Consider the following 18410-nt stretch of genomic DNA (forward strand, 5'->3'; position numbering starts at 1 on the left):
CAAGACAAGCACTGAATATTGATTAGAAACAATGTAATGCAGTTGAGATTAGTTGGGTGTTTTAAAAAGGTTTATTGTGTGTACACAGAGTATCTAATTGGAAATTTTCTACATGGACTCCAAAGTATTAAGAATAAAGATAATCTATACTTTTGTAGGAAGAGACAACTGTAAGAAAACATTGCCTTGTGGGAAGCTTCTTGTGATAGTTCTCAGAGTTCAAAGAGTATAGAACCTTCAAGTTGATTTAATCAAGTCTATTTATTAATGCATTTCAAGTTTCAAAAAACCTTACATCTTTGCACAATACTTTATTTTTTGCAATTTTTAGTAAAAATTTCCAAAGTGAACAAAAAAGATACTGTATAAAACACAGTGGACATTAAAACTGACAGTAGTATTAGATCTTTTGTCTTGATCCTTTTATTTTACCACATCTTGATTCGCAGTGGAAAGAGTTCAGTGCATGTATCTCTTTTCAGAAAACATTTAACTTAGACTCAAAATAAAATAGGGCAGTGTGTGTACCTGCCAAAACCCTACCACAGGATAACATTACAAGCAAAAAATTTACATGTTCCAAAGTCTACCACACTCAAGAAGTTACTAAGAACTCTTGCAGAATAAAAGTCACCATTTTAGAAATGCAAACCCACTTCCAACCTTTGCACAGTCCAAAAACAAAGGCATTTAAATGATTTAAAAGCAATTACATACCTATCTACCTACTTGTTTGTTTAGAATTATTTATAGTCTATCTGGGGTTTCATGTACAAAATTTGTCTCTAAATCATGTACAAAAAGCTGTATTTTGAAAAAGTCACCACATACTGTACAAGTTTACAAGGAAGAGATCCCGTTATTTTCTCTAGCATTTTTGGCCTTGCTGGCTTGCGTCACATTATGAGAATGATTGTGTAAACCTTATACTCTTAAAATAAAAGGAAAAAGAAAACCCAAAACATAGAAATCTTTACAACTTTCTCTAAATTTGCCTCCTATGTGAAGTCAGGAAAATCATAGCTTTACTTCTAATTGAAGTGATGTAGTTGGAAAACAGAAGCAATAAATATGTCACAAGCTTCAATTTTTGTAATGCCCCTTCTATTTCCTGCATAGCAATAAGCCTGTTAATACATTAAATGTTTTTGCTTTCTCTTTAAAATGCCAATTATTTACATCTGTTTCAAAAATAAATTTGGAATGGGACATTGTGCTGTTTCACCTTCAATGCTGTTAAAAATTTTAGGAAAAAAAATGTCAGAAGGCCTATCTACAATTTTAACTACTACTTAAGCAAATTACTCATCTTTAGTGGTTACCAATGATCAGTGATGATATGCTGAAAAAACTGTTTAAATATTTTGATAAAGACACAGCTTTTCTTTTCCGTATCAGACAGAAAACATAATTAGCATATTTCAGATATATGAAAAACACAAATAAGTAGGCTACAAATAAAAAGAGGCATTTCATTGACATAATTTCTACCAAAGCATGAATAAAATTTCACCTATCAAATGAAAAATGGAATTGAATTAGAAAGTTTAAAAGACGTAAGCAGAAACCAGACATCTACGTCATGAACTCTGAAGTAGTAGGTGCTGCTATATCCAGTTTGCACAACACTTAACTGTGTTCTTCAGCATAGTCACTTGTGCCCGTAGCAGCCATGTGATAAAGAAAAAATGAGTATCAAAACCAACTCCATCATAAGAAAAAGGTAAATTGATTTTCATTTCAAAACTGCCTGTGTAAAGCATTACAGAATCCTGGACCACTGAATACCACCATTCTCTGTTATCCTGAGTATGTCAATTAAACAGTAATTTTTCATTAAGAGCGGAAAAATTTTATAATACAAAGAAACATCCATATTGCAATTTCTGTTTACAATTGCACACAGAAGTACAGTGTACGTAAGAAATACATGTCTGCATATAACAAGGTATGTACATTGGCAAGTGATGTCTCCAATGTTGAGGTGGTCGAGCCTCCTAGCCTTGATTGGCAGTTGAAAAAAATATATTTATTTCAATTTGTGGTAAAAGTTTATCGAGAGCCAAGTTTGCCTGCAAGTGAAGAAAATGCAGCAACGAAGAACAGGGAACACGGGGCACATAATAATATTCTAAGACTTTGTGCCATTAAGTTAAAAATATCTGTTCATAAGAAAATTGGGTTCCTTTTCCACCTCCCACCCCCAAATTGGAATTTTCAGGCTTTAAAATTTAAGTAATTCCACCTGGTCTGAGGACATGATCTCTTGCCATTTTTTCTTCAACTGTTACTTGGGAGGGTTTAGTTTGGAGATGATGACTTAATAGGTTTCTCTTTGGAGTGAAGTTTTCCCATTGTAGGCACTAGGAAGAACCAAGGCAAAAGCTGCAGTTAGCGTCTCATGTGTCCCATTTGATAACTCTCTCGGGGCCGCTGACGCTGGGGTTGCTGAATGGGCTGTGGAGGTCTCCTCCTCTTTAAAGTGCCTGTGAGCCACAAACAAAAGCAAAACAATTTCTCATGAGCTTTTTAATCTTTAAAGGCAAAGCTGCTGTTTCAATAAGAAAGGTTTTAGTTCAGTGCTGTCCAATAATATGTGCCATCAATGTAATTTAAAATCTTCTGATAGCCATAATAAAAAAGGTTTAAAAGGTGAAATAATTTTAATATTTTTTATTTTACTTAAATTAATATAGCCAAAGTGTTATCATTTCAATATGTAATCAATACAAAAATTACTAACAAAATATTTCATTTTTTATACTAAATCTTCAAAGTCTGGTATGTATTTTAATTAAAACAGCACATTTCAATGGAAACTAGCAACAATTCAGTGCTCAACAGCCACAAGTATTAGATTAATCCAGATTAATATCACAGATTCTGTGGACAGAATCCATATGAGGGAATTACTAAGGGTCTTTGAGCAAATGCCTTAACCTGAGACTCAGATGCCTACACTGTAAAACAAGGATGATAATTAACGTATATAGCCTGTTGTAAAGAGTATATAATTCATATAAAAATGTTTAACACTTTTTGTGAGGGTTCAATAAATGACAGCTAGTTTTCTAAGTTTTTAAAGGTGCGATTTACTTAAAATGAAATCAATATACACATAAAATGTTTCACTGAATAAGACAATTGGTAACAGTATCTAAAAAGTGTCATGTGGCCCTTAGAACTTCCTTAAATACTAACATAAGCTCAAGAGTGCTAACATTGTGAATTTAAGAAAAGCAATGATATAAAAATCAAATTTCCTCTAATTCTCACTAAGATACTGTCCTAGCATGACTACTGGGCCATCTTGCCCCAGACAGGTAAATGCAGGCGAACAACTGAGGGAAAACAGAGAAAAGGTATAAGAAACCTAGTTTTGAACTACTTTGTATAAGGTAGTGGATTTGCCTGAGGCAAGACATTTTATGAGAAGTCTGAGAGCGGCAGGAGAGGGAACTGCTGTCATTTAGCTCTGGCTCTCCCCTGCTGCTGCTCTGAGACAATGTCTGTCCCCACACCTGTAGAGAATAGCTACGAATACCTTGGAGAGGGGGAGGGATAAACAGAGGGAACTAAACAATACGAAGGGTTTATTTCCTATCCTTTTCTCCTTCCAATGCCCACAGCTCATCTAAAGAGGGTTCTTCCTCATGCTATGTCTCCCTGAGAGGTAAAAGGTGGAGACCAGAACTAAAGAGTTGTTTTCAGGAATGGAGAATACTTGACTGTGCTTATTTGATGAATGAATCCTCTACTCTAAGACTTTCCCACAGACTGGGATCTGTATGTCCCCATAAGCATCATCCTGGGGGAAAATAAGCTTATATGCCAGAAAATATTTCAAGAGCACAAACACTAAAAACGATTAAGAGAGCTGGGTGCAGTGCACGCGCCTGTAGTCCCAGCTACTCAGGAGGCTAAGATGGGGAGGATTGCTTGAGCTCAGGATTAAGTCCAGCCTGGGCAACATAGTGAGAGAAAGAAAAAAGAAAAAGAAGGAAGGGAGGGCGGGAGGAAGGGAAGATGAAAGGGAAGGAAGGAGGAAGGAAGGACAACAATATGAGAAGCACAACTATTAGAATAGAAAGATCAATAATTTTAAAGTAGTTTACCATAATCATGACAAGGGAATATGTTAGAATATATTTTAAAAAAAAAGAACAAGAAAACAGATACCAAGCAAAATTTAAAATTTCTAGTTCTAAGTATTTTCAGACACTCAGATAAATTAGCATTAACTTAGCAGTCACTGGCCAGATTGGATTGACAAAAAGCACACAAATATCAACTAAATCATTCATCCAATAATCCCATTCTTATGGAGAAAGTACTATAACATTAGTTACTAAAGACTCACTTTTAATTCAATTCTACCTGCTAAACAATTCTGAGTTACATAAATATGTATCTTGCTCAAATATTCTTACCTGGAAGTGGTTTAGGAGGAGGCAACTTTGGATTACTACTTGGAGTATGAACACTGCATATCTTAATAAATCCAGCCATTAGCATGATCAGAGCAATTCCCATAAGTAATACTGCCCACCAATGAGCCTAGAAATAAACAGATTTTTCCACTGAAAAAAAAATACTACAAAATATTTTAGAGTATCTTTTACAGTATATAAAACATAGAACACAGTATATTGTAATTTTTAAAGAACATTTGTTTAGGAGTTGTATACATATGTTAGATATTTGCACATATATATTGTTTAAATATAAAAAAAAGTTTAAAGGAGAAAATGGAAATCACCCATAATTTCATCTCATAGAGGAAACCACTCAATCTGATTTTTTTCAGTCTCTTTTCTACATATAACAACATTTGTCATACACATGAACACAAACACAGAACTGGGGTCATCTTGCATATAGTTATATTGCATTTTCCCATGTTATTAAATATTTTCTGGTTTAAATATTTCCTTTGTTTTTTCCCCTTACTCTTTTTTCTCTCTCAAATGGATAATGTGCCAATGCCCTAACAAGGTTTGAGGGAGGCACATCTCACATATGAGTGTGCAAACCCAATCATCACACTTATGAACTACAAAAGGATCTCCTCTTACTCTTATAGACTATGTTTTGTTTGCGTTTATACTTTCCATGGCTTAGAAAGCATGTAACTTGCTTTAAATTCTACTAGTGAATAGATTTAAAAATTACTCTTTAACCTATATTGCTTTCTAATTATCAAAGTTAAGACTGAAATTCTATCTCTTTGAGACACCCTTTTCCTCTTCTATTTCATTTGGAATTTGAGACTCGGACTAGTTATGAAATTACTTTTTATATACATTAGTTCTCATTACGTTATATACAATATCTTTATTGCATTCATTAGTTTATAGGTTAATTATCTTTTTAAATATGAAAAGTGGAAGAAGATACATATTTTAGCAGCAGGCAAAGTTCATCCAGTCTTAGAAGAAACCAAAACCTCACTTTCAACCTGACCTATGTTAAACAAATCAATTAGCCAAACAGAAAAACCTTCAAAAATTATTCATAAATTTATAGGAAAATTACTGTGTCTAGTCTTAAATTATATTTTGCAATTCCAAATATTCAAACTTTGTTTTAAGACCACATGTACTAACAAACATCATACAAAATATTTACAACTTTAAAACTGAACCTTTACATTTATTTAACACAGATTATTGTAACACATACATAATTACTACTAATAGTTTCCAGCAAAACTCCCATTTAAGAAGATTTTCTATTACTTAGGGACTTAAAACAAACTGGGTACCACTTCTACACTGTTTAGTTTTTCCAGCAGTGTTTATATAATTAAAGTAGTACTAATGCTAATTTTAGCATTAATGAGAGTAACGCTAAAATTAAGGACATGTTGTGGCAAAATATCCCAAGCCACTTTTTCTGTGTGTACATAAAGCCTTTCCTACTTTCTAAAAATTTGTTTTATTTTGAAAGAGTCTCAAACTTAAAGAAAAGTTGCAAGTACAATTCAAAAACCTTTTAAAAACCTGAGGCCGGGCACGGTGGCTCCCAGCACTTTGGGAGGCCGGGGCGGGTGGATCACCTGAGGTCAGGAGTTCGAGACCAGCCAGGCCCACATGGTGAAACCCCGTCTCTACTAAAAATACAAAAATTAGCCAGGCATGATGGTGGGTGCCTGTAATCCCACTACTCAGGAGGCTGAGCGGGGGAGAATTGCTTGAACCCGGGAGGCAGAGGTTGCAGTGAGCCGAGATAGTGCCACTGCACTCCAGCCTGGGCGACAGAGTGAGAATCCACCTCAAACAAACAAACAAACAAAAACAAAAAAAAAACTTTTAAAACTCTGGAAGCACCTCAGAGTAAGTTGCTAGCACCATGCTGTTACTCCTGAACATTTTAGCATATAATTTCTACAACCTAAGGGTGGTTTCCTAGATAACAAGACAATCATCAAAATCACAAAATCAGGGCTGATACATTACTAACATTTAATCCTCAGACCTCATTCAGGTTTTGCCATTTGTCCCAATACTATCCAGTTCGGAATCGTGTGCTATATTTAGCCACCATGTTTCTTTTCTCTCCTTTGATTTGGAAAAATTCCAGTCTTTCCTTGGCTTTTACGACCTTGATACTTTTGAAGATTACAGGGCAGTTATTTTGTATGGGAATGTCCTTCAATTTGGGTTTCTCTGGTGTTTCTTTGTGATCAAATTCAGGTCACACATCTTTGGTAAGAATATCACAGATGCTGTGTTCTCCCTGCATCCTATCAGGTAACACGTGATTTTTATTTCATTACTGCTGATGTTAACTTGATCACTGGATTAAGGTGTTATCTGCCAAATTTTACCATGACTCTTGTTTCTCCTTTGTGAACAATGAATATTTTGTAGGGATGTAATTTGGATGTAAATATCCTGTTCTTCATCAAACTTTCAATGTATTTATTTATTCTCTCATGGTTTCCTATTTTATATACATATAATCAATTACTGACATTATTGTGTTTTTTGGACATGTCCTCATCATTCTTTGAGCACTTTCTTACTTTCTGGCCCAACAAGAAGTTCCAGATTTGCGCCTCTGCCCGGCCGCCCCGCCTGGGAAGTGAGGAGCGCCTCTGCCCGGCCGCCCGTCTGGGAAGTGAGGAGCGCCTCTGCCCGGCCACCCATCGTCTGGGAAGTGAGGAGCGCCTCTGCCCGACCACCCGCCGTCTGGGAAGTGAGGAGCGCCTCTGCCCGGCCACCCCGTTTGGGAAGTGAGGAGCGCCTCTGCCCGGCCACCCATCGTCTGGGAAGTGAGGAGCACCTCTGCCCGGCCGCCCCGTCTGGGAAGTGAGGAGCGCCTCTGCCCGGCTGCCCCGTCTGGGAGGTGAGGAGCGCCTCTGCCCGGCCGCCCCGTCTGGGAAGTGAGGAGCGCCTCTGCCCGGCCACCCACCGTCTGGGAGGTGAGGAGCGCCTCTGCCCGACCACCCACCGTCTGGGAAGTAAGGAACACCTCTGCCCGGCCACCCATCGTCTGGGAGGTGAGGAGCGCCTCTGCCCGGCCGCCCCATTTGGGAAGTGAGGAGCGCCTCTGCCCGGCCACCCATCGTCTGGGAAGTGAGGAGCGCCTCTGCCCGGCCACCCATCGTCTGGGAAGTGAGGAGCGCCTCTGCCTGGCCGCCCCGTCTGGGAGGTGAGGAGCGCCTCTGCCCGGCCGCCCCATCCGGGAGGAAGTGAGGAGAGCCTCTGCCCGGCCGCCCCGTCTGGGAAGAAGTGAGGAGCGCCTCTGCCCGGGCGCCCCGTCCGGGAAGAAGTGAGGAGCGCCTCTGCCCGGCCGCCCCATCTGGGAAATGAGGAGAGCCTCTGCCCAGCCGCCCCATCTGGGAAGTGAGGAGCGCCTCTGCCCGGCCACCCATCGTCTGGGAAGTGAGGAGCGCCTCTGCCCGGCCACCCATCGTCTGGGAAGTGAGGAGCGCCTCTGCCCGGCCACCTATTGTCTGGGAAGAAGTGAGGAGCGCCTCTGCCCGGCCGCCCCGTGTCTGGGAAGAAGTGAGGAGCGCCTCTGCCCGGCCGCTCCGTCTGGGAGGTCTACCACGGAGGCCAGAAGCAATGTGGGGGCTGGACGTGGTGGCTCACGCCTGTGGTCCCGGCACTCTGGGGGGCGAGGCGCGTTGATCACTTCGGGCTAGGAGTTCGAGACCAGTCTGGCCAACTTGGCGAAACATGAAAAATACAACAGACAAACCAACCAACCAACTCAGTGACAACAAAACAGGTCTACCCTGGAGTCATACTCTAATTTTTTCTATTTTCCTCCCTTTCTGATCCTTTATCCCACTTTCTTTTTCTTCCTCTTCCTTCTCCCTCTTCTTTGTCAAATAGAGGATTGAGTTATTATCACTGATCCATATAAAGTCCCTCTCTCATTTATTTTAACTCCCACCCCCCATTTCTATTCCCCAACTTCCCATGTGTAACCTTCCTAATATGTTTGATACGCATCTTTTTGTTTGTATGTATTTTTAGAAAATGTTTATTGTTTTTGTGTGCAAAAAAATTAATTTAAAAAAAAAAAAAAGTTCCAGATTTATCCTGTTCTTTCCCTACCCCAGCCTTGGAATCTGCCAAAGAGCCCTGGTTTCTTTTAGTCTTACCCCTCCTATGTAGACATCTTCCTCATCCTACTTACACTCTTGACATCCCATGCCAGTCACTCCTCCACAGGGGTGCACTTCTCACCCTGCTTGGGCTCTGAAACCCCATACTAGTAGTGTTCCCCATCCCACACCTTCCGAACCTGGTCAGGTTCCAACACTCTGCTCTGTGCCACTATAGCTCCCCAACTTTGGCGTGGATGCCTACCTTGCTTGGGCTCACCTAATGGCTTTAGGAATTAACTGCTTCAAAAAAGGAGAGGGAACAAAAAAGGGAAAGATATATATACATACATACATATATATGGACACACACACATATTCATATATATATTCAATTTTAAAATCAAACAGAATGATTTACACTTGAGTGTCATTTCTCAGTCTTACTTAATTCTCAGATTAGATCTCTGTACAGAAGAGCCCCACAGACACCTTTCTTCTCTTTATTTTCATGTTTATTTTTCAATCTGTAAAAACTGTAACACGGTTGTCCCTCACATTGCTTGTTATTGCAGGGACTGCAAACTCAAAAGCTTACATGGAAGGTAAGGTGGAATGCAATTCAACCTTACTGCTTAAAGATCTGATTTTTCAAGAGAAGCAATATATCGGAATTTTTATTTAAAACCTATTTTTAAATGCTGGCAAACTTGTGAGAAATTTCTTAAAACAATATGTAGAATATACAAAACATGCTGACAGGGCTGAATCTGGCTTGGAAATTAAAACTTTACAATCTATTTTTTAAAAGCCACTTCTTGAGACTGCCAGATTTTTTTTTAATTTTATTTTGTTTTCTATAAAAATCATGTTCAGAGCTCTGCTCTCCTTGTTAGTCTTTAGGATGATGTTCCCATTCCTTTATCATATAGGTATTCTATAGACTCCTATTGTTTTTTGTTTTTATTCATCCTCAAATAACAGACCTGCTACTTATCGCAAGACAGGGTAGAAGGCCACCCTCAGTCTGTCAAAGCAGTACAGGACCATTTTGAGTAATGCAGAAAGTTTAGCATCCGTGGCCCCCATCCATCAAATGCCAGTAGAGCTCCTTCAGTTACTCTGACAACCACCGCACATTTCCAAACACCTGCTGGGGAAGTAGTAACACCTCTAATGTGAGCCAATCCATGAGTACAAAGGCTTAAGAGTTTTCCTACTAGCTTTCTCACACTGATGGGCAAGTGGGATACAGGAGATACATTTCTATTCCTAAAGTCATTATCATCTTGAATATATTTCCTTCCTTCATCTTTACTTTCATTTTTATGAAAATATGGCCATCAGTGTTATGGCTACCTAAAATATGGAACTGACCATGTTACTCCTTCATGTCAAACCCTTCTTCGAATGCTTCCCACCAAAGATTTCCAAGATAGACCACTATGTAGAAGAGAGGGAAAAAAGCAAAAGCAAAAACTTGAGTACACGATAAAGTACAGCAAAGTGTATATGATTCCACCTTTTTAAAAAGTATATATCCTTAGAGTGGTATAGACAGTTTCGAAAAATACACAAGAAATCCATCCTAGAAAGATTGGGGGTCCAAGGTAAAAAACAACAACAACAACAAAAAGGCCTACTTTTGAATGTATTACTTTGTCAACTAAAAAAAGAATAATCAAATTTTTCAAAAGAAAAAAAGTAGAAAAAAAAAGTTTGTTTTGCAAAATTCATACTTCTGTGACTTTTTCACATGCTCTGTCCCCGTAAAATATTTCTGTACTCTCTACTTCTACTAATTCTTAAGAACTTAGCTTGGCCGGGCACGGTGGCTCATGTCTGTAATCCTAGCACTGTGGGAAGCTGGGGCGGGTGGATCACCTGAGGTCAGGTGTTCAAGACCAGCCTGGCCAACATGGTGAAACCCCATCTGTACTAAAATACAAAAATTAGCCAAGCATGATGGCAGGTACCTGTAATCTCAGCTACTCAGGAGGCTGAGACAGGAGAACCGCTTGAACCTGGGAGACGGTGGTTGCAGTGAGCTGAGATTACGCCAGGGCACTCCAGCCTAGGCGGATGAGACTCCATTTCAAAAATAAAAATAAAAAAAGAACTTAGCTCTGGCGTTATCTCCTTAAAGGCTTTTCCTAATAGGTTCTCCTAGTTCTGTGAAAACAGCATACAGACTGAAGATACGTTTCTCTGGCCTGTCTTCTCTATCCCAAACTGACCTGTGAGCTCCCTGGACTTATATCCTATTACCTCAGTACCTACCCAACAAACAAAATACCTGTTGAACTAGTTATTACAAGTAAGTCATTATTTAAATATTGACCTTGAAACATACCTAACAGCTCATTTATTATTTCTAGACTGCCTAACACATACAAATAATGTGACAAGGCTGTTACAACAGAGACAGGACAGTAAAACTGGTTTGGATATATTTAATGATAGTCTTTTTAGTACCTACACACTCTTTTTTTTTCACTTTTAAGAGACAGGGTCTTGCTCTGTTGCCCAAGCTGGAATGCAGTGGTGCAATCACGGCTCACTGCAGCCTTGCCCTCCTGGGCTGTGGTGATCCTCCTGAGTAGCTGGGACTACAAGGTACATGCCGCCACACCCTGCAGATTCATTTATTTATTTATTTATTTGCATACACAGAGTCTTGCCAGGTTGTCCAGGTTGGTCTTCAACTGCTAGTCTCCGGCAATTTTCCCTCCTCAACCTCCCAAAGTGCTAAGATTAAAGGTATAAGCTACCGTACCTGGCCTATAGATTTAAATAAAGCGCCATACAAGTACACACTATGGCAGTAAGAGAGGCAGATTGGAGACAGAAAGCCCAGATTTAGTAGTGGTTAAAACTGTAAAAAAACAAAGGTAAAAAGAACCTAGTCGCAGTTCACATCAACAGATACATAATAAAATATGGCACTCAAGCCCTTGAGAACTTCCAGTTCCTTCTAGCACAGTGTTCCTGGCTTTATTCTAATTTTTTTCAGGTAACTATGTATCTCACAAGCCCAATGCTTGAGATGTTTCAGTGCCAATGATAGTAGCTTTTGTGAATTTAGCGTGTGGGGAAATGGAACATGGCAATAGACAGAAGATAGCAAGAAAAACTAAACAAAATAAATAGTGCATCTGAAAATATTAGTAAGTACAGCCACCTTTAGAGTTTTTCTTTTTAAAAAAGAATGAGTTAAATGCTAAATTGCATGCTATCCCCTTTAAATATACTATAAAATCAGGGAAAGGAATACTAACTAGGCTAGTAAATGTAAAATATGCATTTCTCTCAAAAGAAAAGATCATAAATTGACCACCTGTTAGTCTGAAAGAAAGGGGAGCTGTCATTCATTCAATGAACATTTACTGAGTGTAAACTGAGTACCAGCGTCTTCTATCTCAGAGACAAGGGTGTTAAGCAAAACTTTAGGGACAAAGAGAAGACATCCAACCATTTTTCAAAAACTCAAGAAGTTTCTCAACCCAGAAAATAATTCTACATAAGAAACAGAGAGATGATGTTCAATACAGGCACTTAAACATAGCCAATAATAAAGTAAAAAGTCAAAATTGAATAGTCTAATTTATTATGTATTAATTACAGTAGTATTTAATTTGATAATCTAAATATAAACAAAAAGAACCTATATGGTAACAAAATGATAAAGCAAGTATCGTCTAAAAAAAGTGCATGAGCAAGGACAGGGAAGACATGCACTCAAGTCTCTTCAGACATAAGATAATCTATTGTTCTTAAAGACCTCCGGAAAGTCAACCATATAATCCTTTCAATGAATACTCCAGTGTTCAACAATGCTCACTCTCAGCAAACGCATTCTGGACTTCCCATGGGTCACAAGACCATGTGGGGTCCACAGCTCCTTGTCATGATACTGATTATGTCATGCCTATAGGGGCAGAAAGTTTCCTTTCAATTTTTCAGAAGACATAATACTATAGTCTGGACTTTGACTATACACTCCTCCTATCCTTCAAACTCCCACCACCACCACTAGCAGCAGCAGCAATAGCAATCTGCCAAGCAGAAAGCAACTTGTACTAAACTTCTGGTTACTTTAAGCTCAGCCTGGGCAAGTAAGATAAAATACCACTAACAGGAACCTGAAAACATTCCAGTTTCAAAGTTAATATGCACAGTTTTTACTCTTTTCCATATAAATTATTGCATTTTAGAAATCTGCCTCACTCATCTAGCAGATGTATATTGTGTCCTCACTATATGCTAAAAACCCTACAATATTATTATATCTTTGTTGTTAAAGTTTCATAAGTGCTATGCTATGTGGTCTGTTCCACAAAGCAATGAAACCACCTTCTATTTTCAACATATCAAGATGACAAAATGGAAAATTTCTGTTACAAGTCTTTTTAAAAAGGAGTCATCATATCGCAGAGACTGAAAAAAACGGCAGACAAACTATTAGCATGCACCATCACCTACTGACTCAGTGGGTCTGGAATGGAACCTGAGAATTTGCATTTCTATGAAGTTCCCAGGTGATGCTGATGCTGCTTCTCAGGCCTATGCTTTGAGTTCACTGCTCTTGATCAGGAGTGGGCAAATATTTCCCATAAAGGCCCAGATAAACATTTTAGGTTTTGTGGGGCCATACAGTCACTGTTGCAGCTACTCAAAGTGCAAAAGCAGCCAAAGACAATTTGTAAACAAATGGGTGTGGCCATGTTCCAATAAAATGTTATCAGTACTGAAATTTGAATTTCATATGATTTTTTAAAGAATGTTATTTTGATAATTTTTACATTTTTTTCAATCATTTAAAAATGTAAAAACCGTTCTTAGCTTCTGAGCCATACAGAAATAGGCACGGGCTGGATTTGGCCCATGGGCCATAGTTTGCCAACCCCTGTTCTAGATGAGTGGTTCTTAACCCTGGCTCTTCATCAGAATTAACTGGAGAGTTTTAAAAGACCCAGATACTTAAACCCAAGAGATTCTGATTTAATTAGTCCAAACCCTAGGGTGATTCTGGTATACAACCAGGATTGAGAACTACTGCTATTAATCAATATTTTCCCAAATGACATCTAAGGATATTTAGGACTTAGTCTTTTCATGATAAAAGTTTCTAGGGTTAGGTAAGTTTGGAAAATTAAGTTTAAAGGATTTATTGATCACAGGACTTCTCAAAATCTTCTCACAAATCTCCAAGAAAGGTCTATAGTATGGAGTAGTTTTCCAGATTCATTTGACCATTGAAGGCCTAGAACATCTAATGAAACTAGTGTTCTGTTAAGCATTTGGGAAACAGTGCTCTAAATCTTTCATTCATAAAGAATACCAGATACTTAATACTTAGATGCATAAAATTATAGCAAAATATGACAGCAGAAATTAATTTTAAAATGAGAAGGTGTTTGACTCTTGATAAATTAGCAATAAAAAAATACAAACTCCTGATAAATCTCAACAAATTAAAAAGAAAAAAACCACAAAATTATCAGGCAATGATTTTTAAAAGGAGGGGAAACACAACAATAAATTTGAAAAATAAAAGTCGAGGTAAGAGGTGGTTTTCTACAATGTCAAATCTAACATGAAAGATACAGAAAATCAGAACACATCAACTATAGAAGAAACTGGAAATGAATTACCAATGCTCTCAATCCCTAATTAAAGAAAAGGAGATGCTGAAACAAGGTCTCAACAGATTTACTGACGAATGCTTTTAAACGTTTCAAGAACTAGATGACTCTTTGATAAATCTAAAGGATGTTTATCATTTTATCCTGTCCAGACACACAGTAGGCACTCAGCAAATACAGTAAATGTATTTGGAAAAATCAAAACATAGTTGTCAACACAGAAAAGAAAGTATCACTTCCATGGTACCAGTAGCAGCAGTCAATAACCCATGCCCCGAAGTTCTAAATTGTTAAAGTTCTTCTTACTCTACCCTGCATGAGGAGAAAAGCTGCCATAGTGTACCACAGAAAGAAGACAAAAGGCCACCAGGCACTACTGGAAAGGAAAGTAGTGAAACTAACCCCTCACTTCTTTCACAGCTTCTTACACCAGAACATCTTGATAATCTGTATTACTAACTGGCAGGGCACTTCCCTAACATGATAAACCCTGGTATGCAAGTAAACTATGCACATAAGCAAACGAGACAAGTAACTTGTAAAGAAGCGGATGTTTATTATCTTACTGCTTGATGTGGTTAATGCCCACAAATGCACCAACAGCCTAGCGGTACTCTTCACACATTATGAGCATGCTATTCGAAAGACTGGCATATGACTGTCAACAATGATATAAAATAAAGGCATGTGCTATCCCACACACACTTAAAGTTAACGTCTATAAACTTGAAAGTGTCTGATTAATTGGTTCCAGAGCACAAGAAAGGACTTCATGTTGCCAATTCATTGTGCAACATTTCATTAATCCTCACGTCTAAAATATGGGGAGAAAAGGTCTTAAAAATACTTAAAAGATCATGTCTACTAAATATTTTTAAAGTGAAAATAAATGGGCTTTTGAAATTCTAAATAATGTAATGAGTCAACATTAGAGATAATAGAGAAAAGTAAAAAATACTATGTTTAGATATGATTTAGTACCCCAAAAATCTAAAATATCTAACACAATATATACTCAGTAGAATGTAATTCTGAGATCCCCTTTCCTTTTCTGTATACACTGTCCTCTACAGCAGACACGTATACCAAATTTCAACTTTTCTTATTAGAGATAATCAGAAAAAAAAATAGCTGAGTTGAAAATAAAGAAGGGCCAAGAAAGGTAAGCTGCTTGAAGTCACAGAATTGATAAACGCCAGAAAGATTATTTGAATCCTTAAGTGATTCTCAAACCTGTGCTCTTTCCACTATACCATGGTACCAGAAGACAACTTCAGTTTGACAGATATTTACTAGAACTTGCTATGCAACAAGCACAGGAATTAAAAAAAAGAGTAACATGTTTTAAGGAAACCTAAGTTAAGTCAACTGCTCAAGTAGTTAGTTTGAAACCTAGGTAGATCTCCTAAATCCAATTTCAACAATCCTTCTACTCCATGATCATTACATATCTAAAAACCACATATCCTAATGTGTCCTAGGAACGGTAAACATCATTTTAAATGCTGGAGGTAACTATAAAATTTTTACTCTAGAATGTTATTAGAAGAGTACAAAAAAGGCTGACATCCCACACAAACATCTTTTGTGCTTTAAGGCATCCATAGTCCTAAACACACACACACATACACACAAACACACACACACACACAAATAATTTGAGAAAGGGGAATCTGAGTTATAAGTCAATTTCCAAAGCAAACTACATTCAGTTCAATTATAGCACATTCTCAAATATATCATTTGCAAGCTTCCTATAGATATTTTAATGTAATCACTTTTAAAGCATGAACACTTAAGTTGAGATAGTCATTCTTGACAATCTTTTAAGAAAATATCAGGTAATTCCGTGTTTGTACAACTTGGAGATACGTGGGCTTAAAAATAAGCGTTCAGTGGATTACTATTGGATGAACGTCCATAATCATTAGCAGATCTACAAAAGGCTGTGTATCTGATCTTACTCTGTTCAACATTTCCTATTACAAACAAGATGAAGACCCAGAGATTATACTGAAAGATCAGGAAAAATCACCAATTAGTCCATGATTTGGGCAAATAAGCTGTCTTGAAAAACAAACAAAAAAATTTTTTTTTAAGTCCCATGAAAATGCCCTAATCATATGCACCAAAAGAAGTAACCCATCCAGGAGATGAACTAAGGAGCACGGTAAAACAGAATGACTCCCATCACCTACTAAGCAATCTATGAATCATACACATGATTCTGATCACTTCAGAAGGAAATAATAACCAGAAATATTAGAAATTTAAACATCTTCATATAAAGTAATTCTAATATAAATAGTTAAGTTGTTTTCTCATAACTTTGATGACTTCTGGCCAAGTAAAATTAAGATCAAACCACTTTAAGTTTTCTTTGTAAATAAAAAACATACTTACCACAATCCATTCAGCAATGTTTTCATAGAGCTCTGGACTAAAAATTGCTTTTTTAAGCCTAGCTAGAGGACCATCAGCATCTACTAATCTGCACCGCATGAAAACATCACAGTAACCTCTAAAATCGTTGCAAGGGGATCCAGGTTGCAGGGTGATGGTTCGACCACTGAAGTGCCTACTCCACTGCACAGACCCTGTACTGGCACAAGTTGATGGGTCCACTGGAAAAGAAATGCCAAATATAAGCTGAAGATCAGATTCAAATATAAGTTGAAGATCAGGTTTCCAGTTGCGGAAATATAAAGAGGGAAAAAAAACTGTCTGAAATCATTACCATAACATGTTATATAGACCTTCTCTAGTTAGGCTGGGTAACACCATTAGTAATTCACATTAAATGTTACAACGTAAACAAGCAACCAGCAAGTCTTGATTCAGTGTCCACGATGACTTTAACAGTGTTTATGTAAATTATTGCTGTAAAGCTGGCAACATTTTGTCTAGTTTATCATTTTTAAAACATTGTAGAGACCATAATAATAGAGACACAATGCTATGTTACATTTATAATCTCCTCCAGAGGACAGATTTAGCTGGAAACTATCTGGCCAAACTGTAGGTTAAAGTTTTACACTTAAAATTTAGGAGAAAATAATAGTTTGAGGCAGATTTTATACTCTTGTATTTTTAAAAGCCTTACTTTTCTTCATACAGCACACATGGCATAATTCTTTATCATCTTTGCCATCAGAACTGGCACACGTACACTCCTCTAAGCCATATTTCTCACAGATAGAACCTGCACATTGCTAGAAGAAAAATAAAAGACAAATTATTTAATCCCTATACAGTCAAACCTATTTTTTATAGTAACAGGCAAGTATGAGCTTCCACTGTCAAAATATTTAAATGGAAATAAAAGTGAAAAACAAATAGAGATGAGTATCAGAACTGAATTACATAAATACATTTGAAAAAATTTGAAAAACAGTAAATCCAAGAAAGATAGTAAATCTTTTAAAGCAATGGCAACTTTAAAAAATGAAATAAAATCACAGAAAGAGATTAGATGAGGATCGATTTTATGTTGGTTATTATGGCTCTTCTATAAAGAAAGAAAAATTAAATTTTCTTCATGTAGAGCAAAGTGATATTCAGCCACAAAAGCTCTGAAGGTTTCATATTCAGAGATGACCAAAGAGTTCTTTTAGGCTACTGAAATATTCTTTTATAAAACTTAAATATTATAGACAAGTCACACGCCAAGTTGTACAACTATGTTTCTCTAGAGAATATCAATCACATGTACATGGAAAGATGAAAGACAAATTAGTAGCTAATTGAATGCCACATAATATATTCATGGTTTTGTGAGGGAATAGATAGGGATATTACTTAAACAGAGACCAAGATTAATTACTTTAACTGCGTAGATTTAAGCATCAGTAATTCTTCAGAAAAACAAGTTTTCTAAAATTAAATTTAAAAACATATAGTTAAATACTTACCCCATTAATGCACACTTGTGTATGCCTATTACAGTCTGTGAAGTTTGGTTTAGGGTCAGATGCTGGGCAGAGAGCTGTGAAGCCATTACATATTCCTTCCCTTGCACAGTCTGAATCATCCCGACACTTCTCAGACTTTGACTTGAATGCACACTGTGCTGTACAACAAGGACCTTGACTTGGACTAGAAGAAACATTAAGTGATTAAACAAAGTAAATCACTAGTTATTTCCTATATACTATTAGATAATAGATTAGATCCACATTATTAGACATAGTACCAATTTTTAAATC

At 37.4% G+C, this 18410-nt stretch overlaps 1 protein-coding gene and 1 non-coding gene across 3 annotated transcripts in view; both read right to left on the reverse strand.

The window, feature by feature from the left end:
• Window positions 1–242: 242 nt before the first annotated feature.
• The window catches only part of ADAM10 (ADAM metallopeptidase domain 10), a 159562-nt gene continuing 141394 nt past the window's right edge, over window positions 243–18410 (reverse strand). For both annotated transcript variants that reach the window (XM_003267037.2, XM_030814481.1), the window contains exons 12-16: window positions 18117–18300; window positions 17309–17417; window positions 16609–16829; window positions 4431–4557; window positions 243–2486 (exon numbers count right to left, since the gene is read on the reverse strand). In XM_003267037.2, the coding sequence (XP_003267085.1) occupies window positions 2392–2486; window positions 4431–4557; window positions 16609–16829; window positions 17309–17417; window positions 18117–18300 (736 nt within the window). In that variant the 3' untranslated portion in view covers window positions 243–2391. The remainder of the gene's footprint in view (window positions 2487–4430; window positions 4558–16608; window positions 16830–17308; window positions 17418–18116; window positions 18301–18410) is intronic.
• LOC115835773 lies at window positions 4962–5065 on the reverse strand. The gene has a single exon (XR_004030794.1). It is a non-coding gene; the product is annotated as a small nucleolar RNA U13 (small nucleolar RNA).

Source organism: Nomascus leucogenys, chromosome 6 (genome assembly GCF_006542625.1).
Source record: "Nomascus leucogenys isolate Asia chromosome 6, Asia_NLE_v1, whole genome shotgun sequence".
NCBI classification, from domain to species: domain Eukaryota; kingdom Metazoa; phylum Chordata; class Mammalia; order Primates; family Hylobatidae; genus Nomascus; species Nomascus leucogenys.